Below are 26658 nucleotides of genomic sequence, written 5' to 3'. Positions count from 1 at the left end.
GATTATTGGGGATTGTCGGGGACGTTGAGAGGGGAATCAGAACAGCACTCGGTGATCGGCCGAAGATCTCACTGCGCAATGGGCAATACTTGCCCTGCTTGCCTGCTTGCCTGCTTGCTCTTGGTTACAAGTAGACAGGCAAAAAACACATTGGAACAAATCGACTCGGCTCCATTCTAGGCAATTGCCAAGCAGCTCGATCACGGCAAGAACTAACCGGATCCAAAATGGACCACGTTCGAGGCCACACCACCCCCACCTGGGGAATCCGGCAAAGGCAGCCACTACCCTTGACAGTGAACTAACTGCCTGAGATTGGTTCCTGTACAGTGGATGGATGCATTATATAATCAGCAACGTATGGATTCTTCTTGCGCGAGCAAATATTTTTGGTAGGTGACTGACCATGGGATAAATGTCTTGAAATTGTCAAACGCGCAATCATCGTCGCGTCACATCAACCCATAAACTTTATCCTACATACCTACATATAGCGAAAACTGGCCCACGTATTTCTACCACGTCAGCGTGGTACGCAAGCGGAACATCCACTGACACCTGGATCTACGAAATAGCGATTAATATTCATTCATTCGTATCTCGCAGGTTTTGCTCTGGTACGGTACACTCCAACCAAAAGCCAGGCGAAATTACATATTTCAGGACCCGCCAAGTGTGGCTATGCAGGCCACTCCAGGTCTTGGCCCGGAGACTACCACAAGGTCCAGCCCAGTACCTTGGCTTATCACCCGCAGCTTGCTGTGGCAGTTCTTTGCCCACTTCCTAAGACGTAGCATTTTATGGGGTTCGGAAACGCACTCGATGCTTGTACAAGCAAACATCCCCCCTTTGCCGTGGGCCAGGGGAAACGGACGCCATAAACTTGTTTGCAGAGTTCTTTTTCTCTTGGGACAAAGTACAGCTGGAAAAGACGAATCTCAAAGTCTTATCATACCGTTACTGGGTAATACGGCACAAGTATGATGATCAGTTGGAGAAGTTCAGTTTCCAAAACCGGACTGTTTCCCATCGTTACTAGACTAAGTCTAGTAAAGGAAAAAAAAAACAATTTGGCTCGCCTATGAGATGCATGGGTCCTCTTAATCCCCGGAGGCAACCCGCGCACCGCGCACTCCTCCACGCCGGCCGCTCTGGACCCGGTACAGGGCAGGCCCCTCTCCCCACCGACCTCGATGATAGGCGGGCCGCCCATGATCATCTCCCCGCTGACACAGGGCTGGATGACTTGGTGTACTATTGCTTAGTCTGATTATCGCAGTACATTACCTCATTGGACTTTTTTGTTCCCTCATACACCTGCCTGTATCTAATATTTGCTGTTCCCCTTGCTCTCCACTACCTCAAGAAACTTGAGCCCCTCCTCTTGCAACTGACACCTGCCGAGCCAAGTCGGGACATGCATCCTGATGCTTGTTCACATAATTGTCAGTGGCTTTACCTTTTAGTCAAGACCGGTATATTGACACGACCATGCGCAATAATTCAGACCAGTTTAACTTGATAATGCACTGTCCCGGAAACCTCACAGTATTTTGATCACAACAGGCCTCCAACCTCGTCGCCAACCACAACGACAGTGATATTTATTCTAGCGCCCGAAATTCCATCAACATTCGATGGCGTCAACCCCCTCATGGACTAAAAACTTGGCACCCTCTACGACCGGCTGCTCTCCTTCGGCTGCTGCCGCAAGAACGGCGGAGCTGGAGGAGCTCGTTCGCGTTATTCAGAGCACACCAGCTATCGACAACCATGCGAACCCTTTACTAGGGCGAAAGGAACCAGAAAACTTTCCTTTGCTTGTCGGTACCGCCACCGGTACAGGAGACATTGCTGATGCGGTCGAAATGACCTTGGGGCAGCAACGCGCCCTCAGGCAACTGGCCATGGCTCTCCAGTGCGAGCCATCTTGGGACGCCGTTGCTCAAGGCATCAGGAACAAACGACTCGACGAAGCCGAATATGTAAAGTGGGTTGCCAAGTGCTTTGCTGGGGTCGACACGATCTTGTTCGACGACGGGCCAAGAGACCAAAACAAAACGCACGACCTGACGTGGCATGACAGATTTCTGAGCGGCAGTTGCAAGCGCATCTTCGGCATAGAGACTGTCGCAGCTGAGATCATCGACAGCCACGCAAAAGTATACTACCACTCAAGTAGCACGAGCACCGGACGACGTCGCCGTCAGTCACCGGATGATGTGTTTGACAGAATGCTAGACGATTTTGGCATCGCCGTTAAGCAGGCCATAGAAAACATCGACATAGTTGCCTTCAGCTCAGTCATTGGCTACCGCACTGGACTTGGCGTTCGCAAGGCTGTGGATATTGCTGCTGCCCGGGACTCCTTCGAGGAGATTGTCGAGAATTACGGGATCCAGGGGAGGTTTACAACCGTGTCGCACAAGGGCCTCAGCGATTTGTTCGTTCACCACACCGCCGTTTTGATTCGGGAATATAGCACCAATTTCCGGAAGCCCATCCAGTTCCGAACCTTTCTGGGAGGTAGCGATGCTTCGATGGTCAATTGCAACCCGGCACTTTTGGAAACATTTATGTGAGTGGGCTTGGATTGAGTTGCACCATGAAATGCCCATAAACGCTGACATGTCAATTGGTCACAAGACGTGCCTACCCTGCAGTGCCCATTGTCCTCCTGAATGCATGCTACCCTTACGCACGAGAGGCAGGCTGCCTTGCGAGCATGCATGCCAATGTTCACGTCGACATTGGTAAGATGTGTCCGAGCGTCAGCCAGGGCGGGCAGGAAACTGTCCTGAGAGAGATATTGGAGCTATGCCCTTGGTCGAAGATATTATGGGGCACTGGCGCAAATGATACACCGGAGTGTTTTCTCTTGGCAAATATACAGGGTCGAGAGGCCCTTAAAACGGTATGTTTTATCATGACTTGAACAAGCCAATACATCAACAGGCGCGTCCTTCTCTAACACCATATCCTGGGAGACACAGGTGCTGTGTGAATTTGTTTGGAAAGGACATTTGAGCTGCAGGGATGCTGTCGAGCTTTCCAAGGCTGTCCTTTTTGAGAACTCGAACCGGCTATACAACCTCGAGCTGTCTTTGTCCGGCTTGCTTGACAGCACAGATGGAACCGATACGGGCGACGAAACCAGCGACGATGACGACGACGATGATTCTGATTAGACGACGAGGCCTCGTTTACGTTAGGAGGGCTGACTAGAAGCTGCCTTGAACGTTATGGCTGGCCAAGCCATGGCTCAGACTGCATTCGATCAACCACAAGCTCGTTCAGGTGTCCAGTTGTCTATACCACGAACAGAAATGGATTATGAGAAGAACGTACACATGTGAGACTCCACATGTAATTGTATTATCAGGAACGAAGACTTTGTTTCGACATGGAAGATGGCCCTGGATACTCTCTATCCAAACCCCTGGCCTTCTGTCATATATACGGATACCCATGTTTGAAGCTTTGCTTGTTTTTCTTGGGCTTTTCAGGGTCTGAAATACCAGATTATGTAAAAATTAAACATTCCGATAGGTATGGAGCGCCCTTTTATACTATCAAGTGAGCGCCAACATGGGCCATACAGGTGCTACAGGTAAGGATTCCTTGAGAAACAAAAGCAACCCCAAAACAAATCCCCCTTACTTGCTGCGTTTCTCCTGCTCCTCGGGCCCCACCATCTCGTACAGCAGGTCCGTCCGCATGGTATACTTGACGCCGTAGACAACGTCGTCGCCCGAGTGCCGCAGCTTGTTGTGCTGAAAGATGAGCACGCGGCCGCAGCGCGGGTTGACGTCGATCCTGCGCGACCCGTCCTTGCTGAGAAAGGGGGTGGACCCGCCGACCAGATCCGTAGGCTCCCTCCCGGCCATCGCCGCCTCGACCTTGGAGTCGTTGAGGTACAGGTGGAGGGTGTAGAGCGTCTGGCGTTGCTTGCCGTGTGACGAGTCCTCGTAGGCGCCGTCGCAGTGGGCTAGGTTTTGTGGTAGGAGGTTCAGTTGGCTTTTCTGGACATGTTTTTCTCCCGTGTCCCTTTTATTTTGTCTACCACCTCTATATCAGGGATAACAGAATGGGAAGGAGAGGATCAAGGGGCAAAAAATAAAGGAGAAAAAAGAAACATACGCCTAAAGAAATCCCCTCGCCGGTACTTGAGAAACCGCATGCGCTTGTTGATGCGCGAGAAGCGCCACGGCGGGTTCGCGCTGTACCTGGACTTGAAGGGCGCGGCGGGATCGTCGGGCCCGATGAAGGCCAGCTGCTCGAGCAGGCCGGGCGCCTGGACGCAGCGGGCCCACAGCCGGTCCGTGAGCTCCTGCTCGTCCCAGACGATGCGGTCGCCGCGGCGGTAGCCGCGGTCCAGGATCTCCAGGTTGGCGCCGAGGGAGACGCAGGCCGGCCGCCAGGGGTCTCTGAAGACCTCTGGGGCCGTCGGTGGAGAGGAAGAAGCATCGTCGGTGGATTGCTTGCCGCTGCTGCTGCTGCTGCTGCTGCGCCGGGGCTTCTTCTTGACCCGGCGCTCGTACCGGTCCGCCTCGGGCACGCTGGCCTCGGCCATGCGGAGGAGCTGGACGCACTCCGAGGGGGAGAGGACGTTTTCCAAAACCACGGCGTGGCAGCCTTGGTACTCGGGCAGGACCGAGGAAAAGTCGACCGGGGTCAGGGTCACGGGCTGCGCGTCGGGCGGTGGGTTGGCGGTGCTGAGGAAGGAATCGGGGATGGGGACGGGTGCGAAGTTGTAGACGACCTTGAAGGGGCGGAAGGAGCGGTCTTGTTGCTCATCGTCTGAGAATTCAAGGTCGGGATCAGGGATGGAGGCCATTTTGGGGGGGGTTGGTTTACTGCTGGTCGAAGCTTCGACTCGCTTTTGGTGCAGGAAAGGCCAGGAGAAGGTGTTGGTTTTTTTGGATTGGGATGTAGGGGAGGGAGGCGTATATGAACATGAATTGTAGCGGTGTATGGTTTGCTGTCGACTCCCTGTAGTTACCACCCCAAGAACTGGCGACAAGCGGGGCAGATGTTTTCTTTGGGGTGGTAAGGCTGAGGCGAAAAAGGGATTGACGTGGTTGTTGGTCATGAGTTTTTGCCGATGGGCTTGGCGCAAACTGCAAATATAGTGGTCACAGCAACCAGTGCTGCCTAGAATTGGTCCCAATTGTGAAACCTGGTGCCTGGAGTTGCACCTTGGGCACTATGCTAGCCTAGCCAACGCGCCAATCAACTAAGCATCTCCGAATCATTATGAACCACAGTGTCTCTAACTGCTATAGCTGTTTCTTGCTGATTGTGATTTGGCCATGGTGAAAATGCGATCAGATGCACTCGGATATTCACTCATTGTTTCATGAAGCATAACTCGATAATTCGTGCGCTGCTACCCAAAGAAAAGGGTACCTAGGAAATATGCCAACACTCGCAAAACCCTTTTCTGCTGTTATGTTGTCAGATCTTGGCAGCCAAGCCATAAAAGGGGAACCTACATATATAGGCACCAAGTAGGTTTCTTATACAACACTACCCGAGCTTTGATCCTCAAAACCAGTGTTAAACAGGAGTTTGTCCCTATAGTACAGCAATAAGGAAGGGCTTTCCCACGATCTACAATTTAGCACGACGAATAAATATTATCTCTCATAAGCTAATTGATCCTTTACGTCATCCTGGTACAACAGATTGTTTCCCCCCGGGAATCCGATATAGCTTCTTCCAACCTCGTCGTGGATAGAAACAGAGATAATCTTTTGGATATAAATAACAAATGCAGGCCTGATTTGCAGCCAATACGGTAATCCTTGGATTTTTGTATGTATGTGTATATGTATATGTATATCAAGGACCGGCAAAGCCGAATCCCAGATCCATGGCACACGAGGAGTACGAGTCGCACAACTCTGTTTCTATCCGGCGAAACCTACACCCGCTCGATCGTGTAATATGTAGTTTTTATATAACTAATCTAGTTTTTGACCAGGATTAAAACTTTGGAAAGCCATACTTTATTGCTAGTATACGCCCTTTATAGTAATACGAAACAAAACAACTATTCTTATACCATATTACCGCCGAATTCCAACAAAAGGATCCGGACTTTGGTTTTTTTTTTGGTCGACGTCTACGTTGACCTCGGGATCGATTCTTGGCAGCGCTACTTCTTCTGTAAAACTGTCGACCCCAAGCGGCAGATCAGAAATCTTGACACCTGTAGCAAAGTAGGCCTTGGGCATCCAGTGCGTGTTGTCCCAAAGTGTACAATCTTTACTGGTGTGAAGGTGCACCCAGTTCTCCTTGGAATGATCGCTTTTCCTGGGGTATTAGGGACAGTCAGCTGGCTACCTTACCTACCTTAGGTATTTGTACTGTTAAACTGTAAGTTTTTACGTGGGGTTGTCTGTATCTTTCATATAAATCGCACAGGGAACGAGGTAGGAAGGCGTTGCCTTGTATACCTACCTACCTACCTACCTACCTAGGTACCTACCTGCACAAGTAACTCGGGATCTGCCTGCTCTTTTGCCAGTGCATGAGAATACGGCATGGCCGGATCTGCCATGAATCGGGGGTTACATCTCATCGCTTTCCTCCAACAGACTGGCGGCTAGGCATTTCGTGTAACTCAAAAAAAGTTTACAAGCAAAGAGATCAAAGTATATTATATTTACAAAACAAGTTCAGGTCATTTCCATTTGGCCAGGACAATGCTCAAATCATCTGGCAGGGCCGAGACCTTGTCGCCTTGGACTTTCCAGGGCTTGGGTACATAGCCGCTTATGACGGAACAGTCACTCCTGAGCCTGAGAACGGTGAGCCTGTCGTCCAGATACCAGTCGAACTCGGTACCGGCCGGTGCAAACTTGGCATGAATAGTCTTGTCCCCCTTGCAGATGCGAATGAGGCAGTCGGTGTCGAGCGGGGTGAAGTCGACCCCGTCGATCTTGAAGACGCGACGTGCGGGCTGCGCTGGATTAATGCTGATGTTGGTGTTGGTGTCGGTGTCGGTGTTGGCCACCCCGGCGACGGTGTTGGCTGGCAGCGCGGCCAGGTTGATAAAGTTGCACGCTTGTTCGAGCTGCATGGGTGCGGTCCGAACGTAAATTGACATTTGTCAAGGGAGGCTGCCAGGATGGATTTTTCTGATGCAGCCGAAAGCAATTAGAGTAACGAAGCAGTATAAATGTTGACAAAACAAAGGCAGAATGGGGCTTTATAGCAAAGAAAACTTAGCAAACGCTTTTGTATCTTCGGACTCGGGTAGTTTCCAGGTCTAGATTTTCACTGCAGTGTGTGTGCTATCACAATGTAAAAAATTTGCCAAGCATAAATAATCCTGACTCTGAAGCCTTGCTTAATATAGAGCTTATTGCACACGAGAGTCATGTATTAGGTCGAATAGAGCTATTTGGCTCGAATCATTTTTGGCGGTGTAATATAGTGGCTTTTGGAGGAGGAACCGAGCCGCATACTTGTGGCCTGCTTCAAGATAATGGGATTGGATGGTTGTGTCGTTGACAGTCCAGCTGACAAGGCGCATTTCTGGGACTGCGATCAAATGGTGGACATGATGCAAAATAAATATCTTTCAGTCGAGCTAGAACATCTGGCTTGTTCACGACAGTTTTGAGTCTATGGGGTAGATAGGTTAGTTAGTGGTATTATATTATAAAACCGCATATTTGGAGTAGCTTGGAACGTAATGGTTAGTAGCACGACATTTTTTGTATGAGCTTTCTATCTTATATAGTAAGCCCGAGGGGGTTTTTTTCCCTCTTCCAACGCGTATTTTCATGGATCCGGATTCCGGGATTCGGGTCTACCTCACTCTGGACGGGTGTATACGAACTCGGGGATCTCCGCTGTTGCTATGCATTCTACGCAGATCTTATAGTTTTATCCAGGAAATTAAACCCGTGTAATACAGCTATTACTACTGTGCACACAAATTAAATGACTTTATAAAAAGAACAACACCAATAAACGAACCCAGATGAGCTTGGTTGACATTGTTTGTATCTAGTTCAAAGGTGAAACTAGTAAATACCCGTATGTGGGAGGATCAAGTGCAAAAAGAAGTGCTTGTCAAGTTTGCAACGATGGAAAAGTAAACGAGTTCTTTTTGCATCATTTGGACCTAGATAGCAGTTTTTTTTGTTCAATACTTCCTTGTTCAAGAGACTTTGACCTACATGGTGCTTCTACCAGGTAAATCCTACACTGGTGCAAGGTGTCATTCCTTGATCGGAGCGAATGCTTGGAGTTCTGCATCGGTGACGGCTGTCTACTTTTGTCAAGAACAGCACTCAAGCTTCAGCAATTGCGGCGCATATAGTGCAGACCCATGGGGCTGACAGAAATTGTAAGTGAAGAGCTTGCAAAAGAAAATGCATATTGTCCGTTTGTCAGTGGAAACTACTTGGGGGCTGTTCGTTGTGGGCCCCCTCAAAGAGGGGGTTACAAAACCTTGATTTTCGAAAAAACCGTGGGCCACCCCGCATCAGTTTTTTACCTAGAAAATCGTTAACAATTTAACTTATGCCGAGTGTAATCCCGTTCCATAACAACACAATTGCACTTACCGCAAATATACCTATATCATGACGTCCCCAGAATCTCAAGCTATCTTAGGAGCCCGCATGTATGCCCAATATGTCGAAACTCACCGCAGTAGGGCGGATACCGCGCGGGAGGGCAGATCCAAGCCAGAATCGCTACGATCGTTCTGTAAAAGGAACGGTTACCCGTATTCGAGTACTCAGCGGCATGCTCGTAATCTCCTGATCAATGGCAGTCCTAAGATATCGATAAAGCGCAGCGGGCGGCCTTCATTGTTGACTGATGCTGAAGATCAAGCTCTCGTTGCGTATATCATGCAGCTTGATAAACTTGGTGCATATCCCGACTCACAACACGTAATATCTGCGGCCAATCTGATGCGTCAGTCACGTATACCGCCCTGTGGTCCAATTCAAATGAACTGGTACGGCCGTTGGCGTAAAAAACACCCGGAACTGCGACTTACCAAACAACAACCCGTCGAGATTACTCGCCTTAGTTGGGAGCAACAGATCGATCTTGTGGAGGCCTGGTATCGCCGCACGGCGGCTCATGCGGTAGAGCTTGGGATCACGGCTTCAGCGGCCTGGAACGCTGACGAATGTGGTACTAGAATCGGTGTGAGAGATGGCCGGATACCGGTATTGGTCGTGACGAAAAAGAGGCATGAAAAGCCACGCACCGCGGATCCGGCTAACCGTGAGAGTTGTACGTTGATAGGCGGTGGCAACGCTGTTGGGCAGTCGCTACCGCCCTTCTGTATCTTCACAAAGTGGCCAACGAGCGATTGGCTTGATCTGGATCTGCCTGAGGGTATCGTTTTTACGCGGTCAGAAACGGGGTTTTCCAACGGAGATATCCAGCTCACCTGGATACAGCATTTCAACCGGTATTCGTGGCCAGAAGTTGCTGCCGTGCAATCGATCGGATCTCCCACGTTGAAAGAGTGGTTTGGTCATGACTTTGACGTCAGATTCGACTTTGTGAACCGCACTGCGGCCAAAATCGATCCAAATTCACAGCGGGCCAAAACACGTATTTGGAGGTGGCTTTTTCTCGACGGCTTTACCGGCCACTTTGGCATGGAGATACTTGATTATTGCCTCAGATTTGATATCGAGATCGTTATTTTACCGCCTCATTCAACGCATTATATGCAGCCCATGGACGTATCCGTGTTCACTCACCTGAAAAACGAGTTGCAGGCGGTCCTGCATGAGCATATAAACACCGGTATTCCGGTGTTCACCCGCTCAGATTTCGTTGCTGCGATTCGAGTAAGTCGTTTTCGATCTACAGGTTAATTTAGCGGTAAACTGATATATCTTCCCTTAACTTAGCGCTGCTGGCAAACGGCTTTCACAACTGGCCACGTAATAAGCGGTTTCCAAGATACAGGTTTGTTTCCTGTCGACGGCACCAAAGTGCTCGCCAAACTGCGTGGCCACGCCACGGCAGCGAATACACCGCGATATCCGGACTCCCTTCCTACCGCTGAACGATTTTCACGGGCCAAATATGCGGCAAGCCGTATGGCGGCCAAGGCGCACCACTTTAGTTCAGATACCGTTGATGCTATCTCGGATTTACAAGCCGTTGCCAACGAGGCGATCATCCTACAGCAACGCGTTGCCCAAGAGCAGACGAATAAGCAAAAACGCCTTCAACGCGCTTCACGTTACAAAGTCAAAATGACGTTGAAGTCAAAAGACAAGCAGTTCCAGACCGCTAATACGTTAGAAGATATGCGGGTCGCTCACGAAGCCAAACAGGCGTTGATCGAGGAAACAGCCCTATACCAACAAGAAAAGTTCGTCAGAGATGCGTGGTATAGGGATAAGAATCAGGCTATTCAACGCTGGCGAGAAACAGAGGGCATGCCCAACGGGATTAAGATACAACAGAAGAGATATCTGGAGGACCTCGGCTTCACGCCGGAGAACGTTCCGGCGGTCAGGGAACGCCCTGGAAAAAGGAAGAAGACCGATTCACAGCCCTCACAGTCATGGTTCGTCGATAAAGGGCCAATTTCAGCTGGAAATACAAGTACCCAGATCAATATTACCGTGGATACCGACTTTGCCTGTTCTATCAGCATATGCGTATCACGATCCTCGCAATCAGCCTCACCTCCCGCCCCAAACAGGCCTTCCAAACCGTTCCCACGGTATATACCATTGGCTACACCCTCTCCCCGTCAACTTCAGGATACGAGACCGCTTGAAGACCGTTCCTCGCCGCCAATACCGGGTGGTAGAAAGGATGAGTTGGAAGTACCCGGGTCGCCTTGTGACCGCTTGAGCGACCGGAAAAGGGCGATTGAGCCAAAACTCCAGAAATAGATATCTACAGCGCAATTCACGGCTTCAATTTATCTGCAAATTCTAACCTTTTTCGTGGGTGTAGTGTTTACGAACGTGAATCGAACTTTCATGAGCTACTTTGTTAGCGATCTGCTAACAAATTTGCTGGCCCACGGTTTTTTCGAAAATCAAGGTTTTGTAACCCCCTCTTTGAGGGGGCCCACAACGAACAGCCCCCAAGTAGGTGGATAATCTAGACTAGACCTAGACCGCATGGCGCTTTCCAAAGGTAGACTGTAGAGATATTCAACAACTACTATACTGTTGCGCAACTATACGAGTTGAAAGTCAAGGAGAAACTGGAAAGCTTCGAGCAAGTACTTGACGCAACGATTGCCATTAATCAGTTACACCAAACCCCCTATGCACCCCGTTGCCAAGCCCGGAATCGGGGGTGGCTCTCGATCGGACGGAACTACCGATTACCGAAGCTGCTGTACCCACCCCCACCAAAAAAGGTGACCGGGCCCAACCTTGACGCAATAGTTACTCGGTCGAGCTGCCCGCATCCTCGCTATAAGAATGCCCCGAGTACCCGAAACCATGGCCCAAAGACTACTTGTGCCGAGCCGATGGTCGGTGTCTCCAACAAGTGAGACCACTCGGGGGGTTTAGTTTATATTTACTTGATCTAGAACTAGTTCTAGTTTAACCCCGCCTTCGGTTAGCAGAACTGCCTTGTCTCATTCATCATTCACGACATACAAGACCAGACACTTGTAGAATTCATCTGTCCGCCTACATTGCAGTGAGCAGGCGAACAAGTATCCCCCAAGCAGCTACATTCTTCCCCCCACCCCCGCCCCGAGAATCCAGGAAAAAGAACAACCATGGCAGCCGCACCAGCACCAGGCATCTACGTGCCCGTGCCGACCTTCTTCGCCTCGCGGACGGCGGCCGACTACAACGCGCACGCCCCGCCCGTCGACGTCGCCGCCCAGGTCGCCCACTCGCTGTACCTGGCCCGCGCCGGCATCCACGGCCTCGTCATCCTCGGCAGCACCGGCGAGGCCGTGCACATGACCAACGACGAGCGCACCACCGTCCTGGCCGGCGTGCGCAAGGGCCTTGACGCCGAGGGCTTCAAGGACTACCCCATCATCGCCGGCACCGCCTCGCATAGTGTGGTGGAGGTTGTAGAGCAGCTCAAGGATGCGCACGAAAAGGCCGCCTGTCAGTTCGGCATGGTCCTCGTCCCCGGTTACTTTGCCGGTGCGACGTCGCAGGAGGGTATTGTGCGGTGGTTCACTGCCGTGGCGGACCAGAGTCCCATCCCCGTCATGATGTGAGTCTTGACATTCTCCCAGCTATGAGACGACAACCACTTTATAGCAACCCCACACTAACACCCTCCTCCCTAATAAAGCTACCACTACCCCGGCGTGTCAAACAACGTCAAGGTGACCATCCCAACCTTTGCCAAACTCTCCCAGCACCCCAACATCGTCGGATGCAAGCTCTCCTACCCCGACGTGCCCGTGCACACGGAGCTGGCGCTGCACCCGGAGATCGACCACTCCCGGTTCGCCGTCTTCACGGGCCTGGGCTCGCAGCTGTTCCCCGTGGTGGCCGTGGGCGGTGCGGGAGCCATCGACGGCGCCGCCGCCTTCTTCCCCAAGGCCGTGGTGCGGCTGTTTGAGCTGTCGCGCAACGTGCGCCCCACCGACGAGGAGCACGCCGAGCGCGGGAGGCTGCAGTACCTCGTCGCCGCGCTCTACTCCAAGCTCATCCCCACGGGCACCATCGGCATCAAGGAGGCCGTCGCGAGGCTGAGGGGCTTTGGCGACCCGGATGGTACCAGGCTGCCGCTGTTTGGTGGGTTCGCGGATGGCGATGCCGAGTGGGCGAGGTGGAAGCCGATAGTGGATCAGTTGGAGGAGGCGGAGAAGAAGTTGTGAAAAAGTGTGGATTCCTTTTTTGTAGCATGATATAATTACCTCTTTTCTATGCATTTGTATAAAGGACTAGCATAATGCCACAGACTGCAAAAGATTGCGAGATGATCTGATGCGATCTTTTGAGTAAATGCCCCTTGGGGTACGCCATTGCCAGACCCAGCCCACATAGAGACCGTGCCCTGAAGAATATAACGACGTGATGTAACACGCCCAATTAAATATATAGCCATGATCAAAAATCTATAAAAAAAAAGAAAAAGCGCTGACATCAAACAAAACAAGAAAAAGGCCAGCGCCCCAAGTCTATAACGCCACAACCGCCCCCTCCTCCCGTCTACTCCTCCTCACCAGCTCCAACACCGGACTGACGACGCACCTCTTGACCGACAGCCACATCTCAAACGCCTCGAGCTGCACCTCGACCTTGAGGTAGCCGACCCAGGCCGCGAGCAGCCCTACGGCGTTGGGCGGCCAGAACAGCGATCCGCGCTCGCGCAGCGTCTCGAGCCGCTCCAGAAACACGGTCCGCGTGCAGTACCTGGCCAGGATCAAAAACGAGCGGACGGGCCCCTGGCGCGTGTGCAGGTTCTCGTCGAGGCTGCGGGTGAGGTCGTTGGTCTTGAGGATGAGGAGGATGATGCGCGGCACCTTGCCGAGCAGCTGGACGAGGTCGGCCAGCAGGCCGCCCTGCAGCGCGCTGCCCATGGTCTGCTTCTCGTCGAGGGAGCGCGGGGCCAGGAGCACCGAGCCGTCGCCGCCCGACGACGACGACGCGAGGACGCCAAAGTCGCGCCCCGTTATGGCCGACGCGAACAGCGGGAACGACTCGTCCGTCACGCCCGCCACCTCGTGCGCGTACTTGCGCATCCGGTCCATGTCGCCCTCCACCACGGCCAGCCACATCTTGGCGTACGACCGGCGGAGGTCCAGCGGTATGTCGCGGTACAGGCCGTGGTCGTACAGTATCACCTCGAAGTTGCTGCCACCTCCAGAGACGCCGCGGCCGCCCTCGCGCTTCCGGATGGCAATGTTGCCGCCGTGCGGGTCGCAGTGCAGCGGGGCGCCGTCGCCAAAGATCATCTCGTTGAAGATGCGCGCCAGCGCGGCCGAGACCTCGTCGCGGTCGATGCCCTGCCCGTCGAGGTATTCCAGGTCGTCCAGGCGGTGGCCCGACTCGTTGGCCATGATGAGGATGCGCCGGTCGGCCTTGATGACGTCAGGGATGATGAGTGGCAGCTCCGGATGCGCGGAGAAGTACTCGCGCGTGCGGTTTGCATTGTGCGCCTCCTGCCGGAAGTCGAGCTCCTGCGGCAGCGACAGGTCCATCTCGTCCGACAGCCAGCTCAGGTCGTACTCGGGGAAGAAGGTCTTCAGCGTCTGGAACGTGTACCTGGTCAGGGCCAGGTCGAGGGGTGCCCATTGGGCCAGGCCTGGGTGCTGGACCTTGACGGCCACGCGGCGGCCGTCGGCCTTGAGGGTCGCGAGGTGGACCTGGGCCAGGGAGGCGGCGCCGATGGGCTCTGAGCTGAACTCTGAAAAGTCGTCCCAAAGCTCGTTGCCGGTGTCGGCGCGGTACATGGCCTGGATAGACTCGAACGAGCTGACGGGGCAGCGGTCTTGTAGCGGGATGAATGTTGTAGTCCATTCGACCGGGAGGAGGTAGTTCATGGCACTCTGGTGGTCCGAAATGTCAGCAAGCTGTTTCCCGTCTTTGAGTCCCGACTACATCCATAGAAGCACAGCATCAGCATACCAGGTGTTGCCCAAGCTTGATAAAGATGCCGCCATTCTTCTCCAAAACCTTGAGCGTCCGGACCGCGCACCGTTTGTGGCACTCGCTCAGCAGCTTCTCCTGCTCTTCGCCATCTTCTAACCCGTCACGCTTCTTCAATGTTGATCGGTAGCTATTCGCAGGGGAACAGTGGTTAGCGTTGGGTTCAAATTCCAACTCAGGGCTCCTGGAAACCTACTCATTGATACAGACGGCCAAAGCCAACCCAACACGGCCGCACCTCTCGACCGTCTCGTAGCCGGCCTTGATATCGTCTGTAAAGGCCAAGATGCCCACACTCGCCGCACCACCAGTGGTGGCAAGCAGCAATGCGCCGCTACCTCTCGGCCTCCTCGAGCCTCCTTGCTGTTGCTGTTGCTGCTGGTACTCGGACCGTGACTGCGACTGGCTTGTTGTCGAGGCATGCCTGTAGTATCTCGAGCTCGTGATGCTCCGAATCGACGACACAACAGTTCGACGGCCGCCGTTCCCAACGGCAAAACCCGCCGCCGCGCGAGCGCCCGCCACCGAGGACTGGCTCCGACATGATGCGCATGTCCACTGTATCACCGACGGGGCGGTTATCGACGGACCGATGCGCGGTCGAAGCCGGCCCAGGGATGCAGCGGTACCGAGGGCGGTGTTGAGCTTCATACCGCCAAGGTACCCTACACCACGCAGAGACACCCTATGGGGGTACAAAAAAAAATCGGCTACCTGATTTTGCGAATTTGAGGCTGATTTCGGGTTTCAATCATATCGTCGTTCCGAGTTCCGTTATTTGGGATAAATTTACTTTCTCTTATAAGTCATGAGTAAGGTATCAATGGGAATTGTCTAAAAAAAAAACTATAAAAAAAAAACGAATTGTTGGGGGACGACAAAGAAGCGGGCGGAGCGCAAACTTCATGTGTCGCCGTCCGTGGTGGATCGATTCTCGGCATCTCCATATTTTCTTTTCCTCGATTGGCGGTGCGGCGGACTTTTTGGAGATTGCGCGTCATTCGCTTTTATCGGCCGAAGCTGATCCCTGTTTGTCTTCCGATCCCCGCCGCTTATGGGCCGAGGCTGCTTCCATATTCACGAGTTTCTTGCACGGTTTCTTTGGTACTTGAGCTAGATAGAACTAGAACTGGTTTTGATAACAGAGACAAGCTCAATAATGTCATTACTTGGTGAAATCTATTTTTCCTTTCATGATCGCTATGCCTTCAAATAAATATCTAGTGGCCGTTTCAGAGACTAAGGATGTTAGGGCGTATCTATGCAATTTGCCTGAGCACCTACTAGCTCCGCAAGTAGTCTAAAGTCCATCATGCCAGTAACAACTAGACCAGTCTGTGCCACGACGCTCATCCGACGCCATCAACAGTTGCATTATATGGACAAGTTTCCCACAGCGTCGATCGCTCGACCGACTTTGGTCCCTATCCCTCCCAGTTTTGATCCAACTCTCTCAAAACGTTAATTGAGAATATCCTCGTCAATGTCCAGATCCAGCGCCCCGATAATGTCGTCATCCATCAATGGTTTGTGAATCGTCGGGAGGCCCTTTTTGTCTTGAGAGCTCTGTTGCAGCTTCAGCTTCGCAAGGTGCGGCAGTAGGCCTCCCTTAGTCGCTCCCCCATCGCCACTCTCGCCACCGCCGCCCGGCGTGCTCGCTCCGCTATCAGTACCTCCCTTCTTCGGTGTGTTGCTGCGCTCTATCCGGCGTTCGTGCTGCGCCCGCTCCTGGATCTGCGCTTTCCGCACCGCGTCCCGGTTGCGCCTGCGGTTCTCGGCGTTGATCTGCGCCAGCCTCTCCTGCTGCGATAGCCCTCCGTTGGGTCCGCTACCCGCGCCTTTCTTAGCGGCCGGTTGTAGTGATGTCCTAAAAGCTAACCGCGGCGTCTCCATTGTCTCAAGCTTGTCCTCGAGCTCCTTTGCCTTGTCGTGCATGCCCAGCGCTCGGTACTCGGCAATATCTTGCTCCAGCTGCAAGCGATCATGCCCCTGGAACTTGGCCTTCAATTTCCTGACCCGCTCGATCTTTGCCGAGAGCTCGTCTTCCGTCCAGCTGTGTTTGAGTAGACTGTGGAGTTCATCGAGCTTTCTGGAAACGGCCGACTGCATGGGAAGATCCACACTCTCGGCATTGCAGGTGGTTTTATACCTCCTCCACTCGTTCTGCTCCATGTCAGCAATGGGAATCAAGCCAAAAGTAATCGTGGTTGGAGCAAAGGACTCATACCTCTGTGAATGGTTGATTCGAACAAGCGATGAAGGGCCAGTCACGAACCGCCTTGCCATGAGCAGCCGTCACATATTGATCCGTGATTATTTGACCATGAGCGCCGTCAGTTGCGTACTCTTTGCCTTTTGATATGCCTGCAAAAAAGGGGTCAGCAAATATCACACGGGCGTCGTCATGAACCGCCATCTGTGCTCACCCTTAACAATCGCCATGCGGTACACATTCTCCTGCGTCTCTCGATCCTGACCAACGGAGATGCGGACGAAACAGCCCTCCATCTTCTTCTCAAATCCGGGATTAAAGCAGACTTGGCCAAACCGAGTGCGGCTCATTCGGATTCTCTGAATGTCTTCCAGTTCCGCTGGAAAATCCTCCTTCTCGGGCTTGGATTCCTTGGACTTTTTCTTGGATGAATGCGCCCAGTCGACCTCACTGTCCGCGTCGTTCTCGTCCTCAAACTCATCCCGGTATGAAGGCGAGCGGTCTTTCCTCCGCTCCTTGTCCTCCTCACGCCTGCGTGTACGCTCATTCTTCTCCGCCCTGGCGCGCTTCAGCGAGTCAAGTGCCGCATTCGTCTCGCCAACGCGGCTGCCGCCAAGCTTGGTACGGACCCTCGACGTCTTGCGCCTGTCGTCGTCGGCCAGCCCTGCGTTAGAGGCCGATCGCTTCTTCTGCATCTCATTATTGCTAACGAGCTGGCGAAGCAGTCGGTTCTGGTGCATCTTCTCCTTCTCCTGGGCACGCTCCGCCAAGATCTCCTCACGCTCAATCTCCCGCAAGCTCATGATGTGCGCCTTCTCCGCGTGGCTCATGAACAGGCCCTCGACAGGATACTTGTTCTCCTCTTCGTCGCGGGCCTTACTCCGCCGAACGGATGAGTCTGAATCTGATTCGTCCATGGGGACTGACTGGTCGGATCGCGGGCTTGAGGGGGCCGATGAGCTGCCAAGGACAGGCGTTAGTGCCGACATACTGCGTGGAAGACTTCCTGCTGACGTTTCGGTGATGATGGAGTAGTTGTTGGGGACGACCTTGCAGTATGATGGTGGGAGCTCGGCGTGCCATATGAAGCTGGACACGACTGCCGAGAATGGTGTAGCCAGCGCAGCAAACGATGTCAAACTTGTAGGTGGCGGGATAACTTACGCCTCACCCTCTTCCTCCGAATCATCCACCGCCGCACGTCCTTGGGGCTTTTTTGCGGCCGTCTTTTTCGCCGCTCCATTCTTGGCCTTGCCGGGCGCAGGAGACCTCGATCCTGCGCGGCTGCCATCTTCTTCATCAGAAGAGACGGCGCCACCGGCAAGCGCAAGGAGGTCGTCGTCAATGTCAGACATTTTGCTAGTCTGCTAGGGTGGGAGTTTCGGTCTGGCTAGATCGAGATACTCGTATTAACTGCGGTTGATGGACGGCGCACTCCAGCGAGGTGTGCTTTGCTGATGCGAGATACGTTAATGACAGATTGCGAGTCTCGGAGATCTGCTGTGGAGCCGACTGAAGACTTATTGGTAGCACTGCGAGCGATTGAGGAGGATTGAGCTTCAATGGGGATGATGAAGAGCTTCTGCAGCTCCTGCTAAATAGATCCGTTAAATGTCTGGTCGCGATTCTTAAACCACGAAGTTCAAATCAGTCTGAATGAGCCGCCCGCTGATTGATGACTCAGCAGTCAAGTAGCTTCAGGTAACCAATGATGTCTTAGAATCTATCGGCAAGGTCCACAATAAAGTTGAATCTCCACCCACGCCGGCTAGCCATCACTTTCATCATGTCATGACATGATCTTAGTCTACAAAGTAATAAATGAATTCGAAACTCAAATCCATTTAGTTAATTGATTTTCTATCGAGAGCTCCAGTGAATTTCGCACACAAGATGCCGCATCCAACAGCTTTTCCCAGCGCTCTAAGGAGCATACGCATCTCTCAACGGCCGATATGTGACTTTCTCGTACCGGCCCTCTTCTCCAACACCAGCAGCAGCAGTAGCCCTCGATGGCTGTCAACGAGCACCCGGTTGGCTGCAACTACAACCACCCCGCCATCGCAGCCGACCGACTCCAAGCCCAAGCGGAAGCCATTAACAAAGGAGCAGCGTGACTTTCTCTCCTCTGCTGTAAGATTCTCCTCCCATCCCTCTACCATTTTACCCCTTGTGACATGTTTCTAAACCTTGCGCAAAAAAAAACAGCTCCGCGTAAACCAAGCCGGCGAGCTCGCCGCCGTGCGCATCTACGCCGCGCAGACCCCCGTCGTCGTGACGCGCCACCCGCACCTCCGCCCGCTAATGGCGCACATGCGCGAGCAAGAGGAAGGGCACCTGCGGACGTTCAACTCGATGATCGCGGCGCGGCGGGTGCGCCCGACAGTCATGTACCCGGTCTGGTCCGCGGCGGCGACGACGCTGGGCTGGGCGACGGCCATGATGGGCCGCGAGGCCGCCATGGCGTGCACCGAGGCAGTTGAGACCGAGATTGGCGACCACTATAACGGGCAGATCCGTTCGCTGCTCGAGATGGTGACCGGCTGGGAGAGGGACGGCTACGAGGTCGGGGATGAGTTTAGGGACCTCATTTCTACCCTTAGGCGCATCAGGGATGAAGAGCTCGAGCATCTGGACCACGCCGTCGAGCACGATGCCAAGCAGGCCGAGCCGCATTGGTTGCTGACGGGTGTGATTCGGTACGGCTGCCGTGGGGCAATTTGGGTAAGTGAGCGAGTGTGAAGTGGGTGTATTTTGTACTTATACGGCAGTAGTCTTGTATTATTATAAAGCTAGCACCTGATAGCTGCATAAAAGCCTCATTGGGTAATTTTAATACCGTCTCCGTTGTCCATTCGTAGGCTTGATATCACGTCCATAACCCTCATCATCATAGATAGGCATAAGTTTGATCGAGTCGGTGCTCTTAGCATCACCCAACACTTGGCGACCTCTTGATTGACTGTTATCGGGGTTAGGTCGAGTCCTGGGAGGGCTTTCATGCCTGTCAACCGCGCTTCGACCTTGGCATCCATCATACCCGCGAGAAGAAGACGGCGCCGCCAAAGCACCTGGGACCAGAAAAGCAGCCAGGGCTATGAGGGAAATCGTTCCAAATTGCATCTTGGTTTGACTAGTGAAAAAGGTTCAGACAATGTTTGTGCGAATGTCCACATCGCGAGTGAAGAATTTGCTTGGGCAATATAATGGATAGATATGTTTTATGATAGTTAAGCGAAAGCCGAAAAACAACTTACTATAAATGTAATTGAAATTTGGATGTTGGGAATTCCTTGACCTAGCTGACGCAAAGCAACAAATGACGGAAAATAAAAACCTAGGCACAATTTACTATTAAATCCAGAAACCAACATACCGTTCATCGCGCGCCAGGTCTCAAGGCGCTGGACCCGCGAATATCAGAAACAACGACACTCCTTGGCCGGGGACGACCGAATTATGCACCTGTTAATCTGTACCCGGCGCATCCATGGATCACGCACCATACTTTCCCACGTCTGGTAACGTTGGCTCCCTGCAGCCATGAATCCGTAGATTGCAGATTTTATGCAGCAGCATCATGTTCTTGGTTCGCATAATCAAATTACGAGTTCCGCTCATTGACCGTGCGCCTCTACCAGGATGGCAAAATGAAATTTTAACGTATAATTAGCCTCCATGAATATAATTAGCTGTGAGAACAACTTCGAAAGCGAATTATCCGCAGGCGGGTAAGGAAGTATGCAGCAAAAAAGGCTTGGAATGCTCTCTCAAAGGCCATTTTGCAGGATATATATAATTCAGTTAAAAAAAATGGCAAACCAATATCATAGGAAGCCTGCTCTGTACCTTTGTACGCAAGCCTGAGCATACCCATTAGCTCGTGCAATCAGGAAGCTGACCCATTACACTACACTTTTACTTTCTACTTTGGATTTTGTTTTCACAAATCAATCTTTGTTAGTATAGTGGTCAGTATGCAAGCTTGTCACGCTTGAGACCCGGGTTCAATTCCCGGACAGAGAGAGGCCTTAGATTTTTGCCGATCTGTTCAAACAGGCTGATACTGTTTTTGTCCAGGGAAACTCATTACCACCGTCTCAAATCCTTAATTAAGCTGCATATACATCTCGAGAATGTTGGAATAGATAGATTATTTGCATAATAGAATTTGTTATGACTATAAGTAGACCACCGAGAATTTTGCCAGCGCATAAGTTCAACTAATTAATTCATGACAAGAAACTCCCAAACACCAAACAATGCTCTCGTCGGCGTCTGAAAAAAAAAAAACTCTTCGCCAAAACCCCAAGCCCTTGCTCTCAGTTGCTGCGATAAAAGTCAGTAAAACATTCAACTTGGCTTTCTTCTTTTTTCAGTGATGGTGGGCAAAACTTACTAGATCTGCAACGGAGCAACCAAGTCGGCCTGATAGAGCCAGTTTCCATTGCTCTCCTCAACCACGAGCCAGTCGTAAGGGAATTGCACCAATGTCCCCTGAAGCATTCCTAGCATCTCCTCAGCCTCGGGCTTGTTCATTACCTGGTCCGGCTGGAACCCACGTCGGCTGGCCCTGGTGTTTCCACGCTTGCGCCGCGGGAGCGTTCCCCCGCCGCTGTGACTGGCATTGTTGCTCGATCCTGTTCCGGGCTTCTCGGCAGTCGCAAACGTCGGTCGCCGATCCCGAGCCGTCTTGGACTTTTCGGGGAACGCCATAGGGATCTCGAGCTTGGGGGTGTGAAGGGCTCTCTCGGCTGCCGCGGCCATTTCTCGATCCAGACGAGAGTTTTGTCGGGAGTGGTTAGGCGTGAAGAGAGGCCTCTTCTCATTTTCGAGGTCCATTTCGGGCTTCTCCGCCGGCGCAGCCTCCTCGGGCCTCGAGTCATTACCGATGGGCAAATGACCCGTCACCTTCTCCGCCAAGCCAGATGCAACTGCTGTGGGCGCAGGAGCACCAATGCCTGCACCACCTGAAGCATGGGGTTTGTGTGGGTTGGCTTGATGCTCTCTTTCTGCCTCTATGTCCGGTCCCCAAGCCTCCATATTTTGCTCAAACTGCCCCTGCAGATTGAGGAACTCTTGATACTCGTGCCAGTTCGTCACCTCGGAGTCGGGCATACAGTGGAACACCCGCCTGTAAATCTTGCTGTTGTTTTCTGCTACTCTTGACCAGATATCATCATAAAATGACGGGTTGAGAGGGTCGCGCATACAGTCTTTGTCGATATGGGCCGGCCTTATGTCATAAGCCCATTGGCTCTGCAGCCCTTCTCGAAGTTTTCCATCAGCGTCATAAGAAGCAGGCGGGCCTCCAATGTCAGTGTCATCAAGTACAGGCAGTGAAGGTAGTTGACTGGGACGAGGAAGCCCCATTTGCTCAGTCGTTCGTCTAACAATAGATGGAGCTGGCGGGAGGCCATCGTTGCTAACAGTCTCCTCGAAAGCAGGGAACTGCTCTGTCCCCGCAGTACTGGCCGCAGCTTCCGGACCCTTGGGAGACTCCATTGTCCCTTTGCCCTCGGGGAATACGTTATGCGTGAGCACCTCTTTGCCATTTACAATCACGCTGTCCCGGCCCAGGTCCAACCCTTGGGACTCGGCAGACTTCCAATGATCTAGGTCGTGCCCATTTGCCTCGCGTTTCTGGGCAGCAGATTGTTCTGTGTTCACAGAGTTCTGCTTGGAGGAGCTTCGTTCAAGATTATCCTCGTCGTTGAGCATATCCCAATCCACATCATGATTGAAGCTGGGAAGTCGATTATGGTTGGAACGCGCTGGTTTTGGCCTCTCTACAGATGGGCCGGCTTCCGAGTCGGAGCCGTAGATGTTTTCCATGTCCCGACTGAACCGAACCTCGGCATCTTCATGGTCAGGGTCGAGTTGTCTCTCCTGCTCCTGGATCTCGTCGACATCTAGACCGAGATGCTCTCGCATCAGGCGCAATCGCAAAGTATGAGCAAACCGGCCAACTTGATACGGGCGACCAGCCATTGTCGACCAGATCATGTCCTTGTCTCTGACAACAGCTGCGCATTCCGAGTCTCTGGTGCCCAGTAGTGATCGCTCGTTGATGTTGGCGGAGCCGATGAGAGCAATCCTGTCGTCGACAATAATTATCTTGGCATGAATGTAGAGTTGCTCAGTGACCAGTGTCTTGTTCGGACCGATATGTCCCCATTGACGAAGACTGAAGAACTGGATATAGTCCTCGGGTTCGATATTGTTGGCCCGCAACCGCCCGAAAATTGAGCTCTCGCCACGACATATACTACGGAACTGACATTGCATGATCAGTCGAACACTGCTGCCATCCTGCTCGGCAACACTTCCCTCGAAGCCAGGGAGTAATGGAATGAGGATGACGCAACGCCACTCCTCATCGTTTGCATGCGCCTTCATGATACGCTCGACAATGGCATCTGCAACACCGTTGACAAACTGAACGTTCATGCACTCTCCGCCTGTCACAAAGAATTGATTCTCCATGTACACAAAGTGATCTGACTCACGGATCAGCCTAAGGTACGCGGCCTGAATGCTGGCCTCGGTTTCGGTAATACCCAGGGACCAATTTGCGGCAGATCGTAGTATCTGGACCTCGCAAGTGCCAGTGAGTCCAAGATCTTCAAGCTCTTCTTTCCTGCAATCCGGAGGAGGCAGTAGGAATGGAGTGGGTCGCGTTGGCTTGCGGCCTCTGCGGATGTAGTTCCAACGTTGGACAAAATGGCGAGTAAGATCGCGAGCAGGCTGCCCAACCACCTGCATTGCGACATCATGCCAGGGCATCCTAGGGACGCGACTGCGATCGTACATTTCTTCATATGGCGCGTTTAGCCTGAAGAAATCGAGCACACGAGCATTGGAATAGTCCTTTCCTGGGAACACCTGCGTGTGATCCGTGTCCTTGGGGTAGTCACCAGGTTCAAAGCCTGTAAGCTTATCGTCGGCAACAGGATGCTGAGGGGTGTCCCAACGACCAAAGCATAGATCGATACCGCCAACGAACGCCACTATGTGGTCCACGATACAAATCTTTTCATGATGCGCAAAGAAAAACTGGTTCTTCTTGAACTGGTGGGGAGACCTCTGGACGAAGATGTTTGGGTGAAGATTCAACAGCGAATGTTTAGTGTACTCGGAGTCGATCGGTATGGCCTGCTGGACGTTCCTGTAAATTATAATGAAAATCTTGACACCTTCCTCTGCTTTTCGCTGGAGTAGTCTGTCGAGACGCCATTTCTGGCTGATGCAAGGAGGACGCCTCATGTAGATTTCAGGACTCAGCCACCAGTCGTGGATGTAAATAACATCCTTGGCCATGTTGATTGCGCGGGAAACATTCCACATATAGTCTCTGCCATCGACCAACCATTGCGCGAATACGCCTTGTCGAACAGGGGCAAAACTGCCAAACCGGTTCTCTCGGTGCCAAGGCGTTTGCGCCAGCATGCCGTTGATTGACTCTTCAAACTGCTGGATCAGGTGTTGATTCCTAGACCACAGCTTGATTTTTCTTTCCGATGTCATTATGTTGACCCGGTGGTGCTTCTCGGGAGCTTGGTCGCCGGACAGATCCATGTCTTGCTCCTTGCCCTTGTCCTTCTTCGTCCGCTTGGCGGCGATCTCTCTGAGCTTGTTCATCTTGGCGTTGATTCGGAACTTAGAGTCAACCAAGTAAACGTCGTAAATGTTCATGTTCTCAGGCGACTCAACACAAACAATGTAGCTTTGCCGGACAAGGAACCATTTTCTACTGTGCCGATCTAGGATAGCCCCCGGAGTGAGGACTCGCCGAAAATCAATACCCTTGGCGGACTGGATATGAAGAAAGCACTCTTTTCCATGATAGCTGCCTTCGGCAGCAAGCCTAACTCCAAGAGCTGACAGTTCCAGGAAGCGACAGAGTCGATTGCTGTCCGCTCGGAACATGAGCCAGCGGACAGTCTCCTGCAAGTACTTTTCCAGCATTTTGCGTTGTTTCTCAACATACCTCCTCCGCAATTGTGCAGCATCCACTGTGCTACCAGCGTAATGGTTATCAGGATTCGGGTTGAACAACCCAGGAAGGCTGGTTGTTGACTGTTTGTGCCGGTTCTCTATGGTGTTCGGTCGTGTTATACGGGAACCCCTTCTGCTGAGGACGCCGCGCTCCTCGACATCGGTGCCCTCTGCAGCAGTACCCTCCCCGCCAGTTGCATAGCCTGCAGTTTCATCTCCGTCCCCGCGGACACTAGCTGCGTTATCCTCTTCCTCATCGTCCACGCCACGCAGACCTCTGACATAGGGAAAGACGGAGGTCGGAAATCTTGGCTGCCGGGGCCGTGTGCCAGGCAGAGTCAACGAATACTTCTTGTTGTCGATTCCCAGCTTGTACTTCCAGTGGAGATTAAGAATCTCTCTTATGGTACGCTTAACCGTCCAACACATCCGGCTGGGCCCACTTCCATACTCGAGCTCAATGGTGAACAGCCAATGACGCTCGCCTTCGCCGTCCAACGGAGCGCTGTCGGTGACTCTCAATCTCAGCTGCTCCAGTAGAACTGGGATTCGCTTGTTGCCGTGCTCATCACGCTGTATCATGCTGGCAAGCATCAGAACGGCAGGGGCACCAGCCCGTAGTTCAGCCATCAGCTCGGCAGATTTGTGGAAGTCAAACTGGTTGTCCTTGGGCTTCCGCAGAAGCTTGAGAGTGGATTTGACCTGTCTCCATTTTTGTGCACCGTATGTAGATGCTCGGTCGGCTCCGAAGAATGGTCTTCTTGGTGTGGCTTCACCTCCATCGGATATTCCACCGTGAAACATGGATATGCGCCGTACGTGTCCAGGGCCTCTTCGAGCCACCCCCGATGGACTTTCCGGATCATCGCCATCGTTGGGCCTGCCCATCCAAGACGAGCCACGTCCCCAGCCGTTCTCTCGGGCGAGATGGTCGCGACCTTCGCCTTCGGAGAGTACGTTCCTCGTATCAGGCATAGTGGCTCTTCGTTGTAAAATCTTCAACCGCCGAGTCCCTACGGGCGAGTCGGGTTCACCGCTCTGGGTCGAGGGGCTCAACATCTTGGGACGTCTCATTCTCCGGCGCTTCTTCTTGACCTTGGCCGCCTCGCCTTCAGCTGCCGCCTCATCGGCCGTCTCCTCGACGTCGGCATCGCTGCCTTCCTCATTCAGCGCGCCAAGAACTCGAGTACCGCGTGGAATTGTCGGTGAGCTGGGCGTCGAATGGGATCGCAAATGGCCCCTGATTATTCGAGCCTCTTCGTGGGGGTCTATGGGCGGTAGTACTATGCTGGGTCCTGTCGACGGCCCGCCGCCATCGTTGGCTGACGTTGCCATTTAGAACTGTCTAGGTCGATACTTTTTGAGACTCGAAGCAACGAAGCCGTGTGTTTCAGTGGAAATTTTCGGTTGCGGTTGCTTTCATATCGTCAAGAGTTGGAGTCTGGCTTGAGTTGTGGCAGTCAGGGGTCAGAATATTAAGATTGTACGAACTCCCGCGCTAGTCCAGTAGCACGGCACACTAGACCCCGAGCTGGTTAACGAAACCCACGGGGAAAGCCGGGAGATTGTCGGTCACCAGCGCCTGGGGAGGCTGCCGCAATCAAAGTGGCGGAGAACAAGAGCGAAAAGATGATAAGGCACCTTGGGCACCAAGCAAATTGGTTCGGCAAGAAGTTGCTTCGTGACAAAATAGGTGTTGGACTGGTGACATTTTCGGCCGATCGTACGCCCAAGTCAATGCACAGTCCAAGTGCCAACGCTGCAGCAGGGATATGATGAGCAAGGGTCTGACTCCCCCTGTTCACTCCATGCCTCGAGGTTGCCAAAAGCGGGACCACATGATGTCAGCAG

General features: G+C 52.7%; 8 protein-coding genes and 1 non-coding gene across 9 annotated transcripts; 4 read left to right on the top strand and 5 right to left on the bottom strand.

The window, feature by feature from the left end:
• The first annotated feature begins 1286 nt into the window (after positions 1 to 1286).
• MGG_00952 (amidohydrolase 2) lies at positions 1287 to 3602 on the top strand. The gene is made up of 3 exons (XM_003717949.1): positions 1287 to 2578; positions 2647 to 2914; positions 2994 to 3602. Exons 1-3 carry the CDS (start codon positions 1638 to 1640, stop codon positions 3186 to 3188), a joined length of 1404 nt encoding a protein of 467 aa, XP_003717997.1. The 5' UTR covers positions 1287 to 1637; the 3' UTR covers positions 3189 to 3602.
• MGG_00953 (uncharacterized protein) lies at positions 3300 to 5070 on the bottom strand. The gene is made up of 2 exons (XM_003717948.1): positions 4141 to 5070; positions 3300 to 3988 (listed from the first exon to the last, which is right to left on the bottom strand). The coding sequence occupies exons 1-2, from the start codon at positions 4835 to 4837 to the stop codon at positions 3657 to 3659; spliced, it is 1029 nt and encodes a 342-aa protein (XP_003717996.1). The 5' UTR covers positions 4838 to 5070; the 3' UTR covers positions 3300 to 3656.
• Positions 5071 to 6688: 1618 nt separating this feature from the next.
• On the bottom strand, positions 6689 to 7189 carry MGG_00954 (uncharacterized protein; the record flags this gene model as incomplete). The annotated part of the gene is made up of 1 exon (XM_003717947.1): positions 6689 to 7189. Exon 1 carries the CDS (start codon positions 7112 to 7114, stop codon positions 6689 to 6691), a length of 426 nt encoding a protein of 141 aa, XP_003717995.1. The 5' UTR covers positions 7115 to 7189.
• Positions 7190 to 11356: 4167 nt separating this feature from the next.
• MGG_00956 (dihydrodipicolinate synthase) lies at positions 11357 to 12973 on the top strand. The gene is made up of 2 exons (XM_003717946.1): positions 11357 to 12210; positions 12292 to 12973. Exons 1-2 carry the CDS (start codon positions 11756 to 11758, stop codon positions 12821 to 12823), a joined length of 987 nt encoding a protein of 328 aa, XP_003717994.1. The 5' UTR covers positions 11357 to 11755; the 3' UTR covers positions 12824 to 12973.
• MGG_00957 (ABC1 family protein) lies at positions 12800 to 15536 on the bottom strand. Its single transcript, XM_003717945.1, has 3 exons — positions 14794 to 15536; positions 14577 to 14727; positions 12800 to 14497 (listed from the first exon to the last, which is right to left on the bottom strand). Exons 1-3 carry the CDS (start codon positions 15246 to 15248, stop codon positions 13127 to 13129), a joined length of 1977 nt encoding a protein of 658 aa, XP_003717993.1. The 5' UTR covers positions 15249 to 15536; the 3' UTR covers positions 12800 to 13126.
• A 164-nt stretch (positions 15537 to 15700) lies between these two features.
• On the bottom strand, positions 15701 to 18440 carry MGG_00958 (uncharacterized protein). Its single transcript, XM_003717944.1, has 4 exons — positions 17974 to 18440; positions 17024 to 17769; positions 16825 to 16961; positions 15701 to 16760 (listed from the first exon to the last, which is right to left on the bottom strand). The coding sequence occupies exons 1-4, from the start codon at positions 18162 to 18164 to the stop codon at positions 16059 to 16061; spliced, it is 1776 nt and encodes a 591-aa protein (XP_003717992.1). The 5' UTR covers positions 18165 to 18440; the 3' UTR covers positions 15701 to 16058.
• Positions 18441 to 18572: 132 nt separating this feature from the next.
• On the top strand, positions 18573 to 19631 carry MGG_00959 (uncharacterized protein). Its single transcript, XM_003717943.1, has 2 exons — positions 18573 to 18942; positions 19018 to 19631. Exons 1-2 carry the CDS (start codon positions 18703 to 18705, stop codon positions 19549 to 19551), a joined length of 774 nt encoding a protein of 257 aa, XP_003717991.1. The 5' UTR covers positions 18573 to 18702; the 3' UTR covers positions 19552 to 19631.
• A 1132-nt stretch (positions 19632 to 20763) lies between these two features.
• Positions 20764 to 20835, top strand: MGG_20230. The gene has a single exon. It is a non-coding gene; the product is annotated as a tRNA-Asp (tRNA).
• A 69-nt stretch (positions 20836 to 20904) lies between these two features.
• Positions 20905 to 26554, bottom strand: MGG_00960 (phospholipase D1). Its single transcript, XM_003717942.1, has 2 exons — positions 21209 to 26554; positions 20905 to 21138 (listed from the first exon to the last, which is right to left on the bottom strand). Exons 1-2 carry the CDS (start codon positions 26140 to 26142, stop codon positions 21132 to 21134), a joined length of 4941 nt encoding a protein of 1646 aa, XP_003717990.1. The 5' UTR covers positions 26143 to 26554; the 3' UTR covers positions 20905 to 21131.
• Between the last annotated feature and the right edge of the window lie 104 nt (positions 26555 to 26658).

This window comes from Pyricularia oryzae, chromosome 5 (assembly GCF_000002495.2).
Source record: "Pyricularia oryzae 70-15 chromosome 5, whole genome shotgun sequence".
NCBI classification, from domain to species: Eukaryota; Fungi; Ascomycota; class Sordariomycetes; order Magnaporthales; family Pyriculariaceae; genus Pyricularia; species Pyricularia oryzae.
Note: the sequence above shows the minus strand (reverse complement) of the source record. Positions and strands in the feature narration are given on the sequence as shown.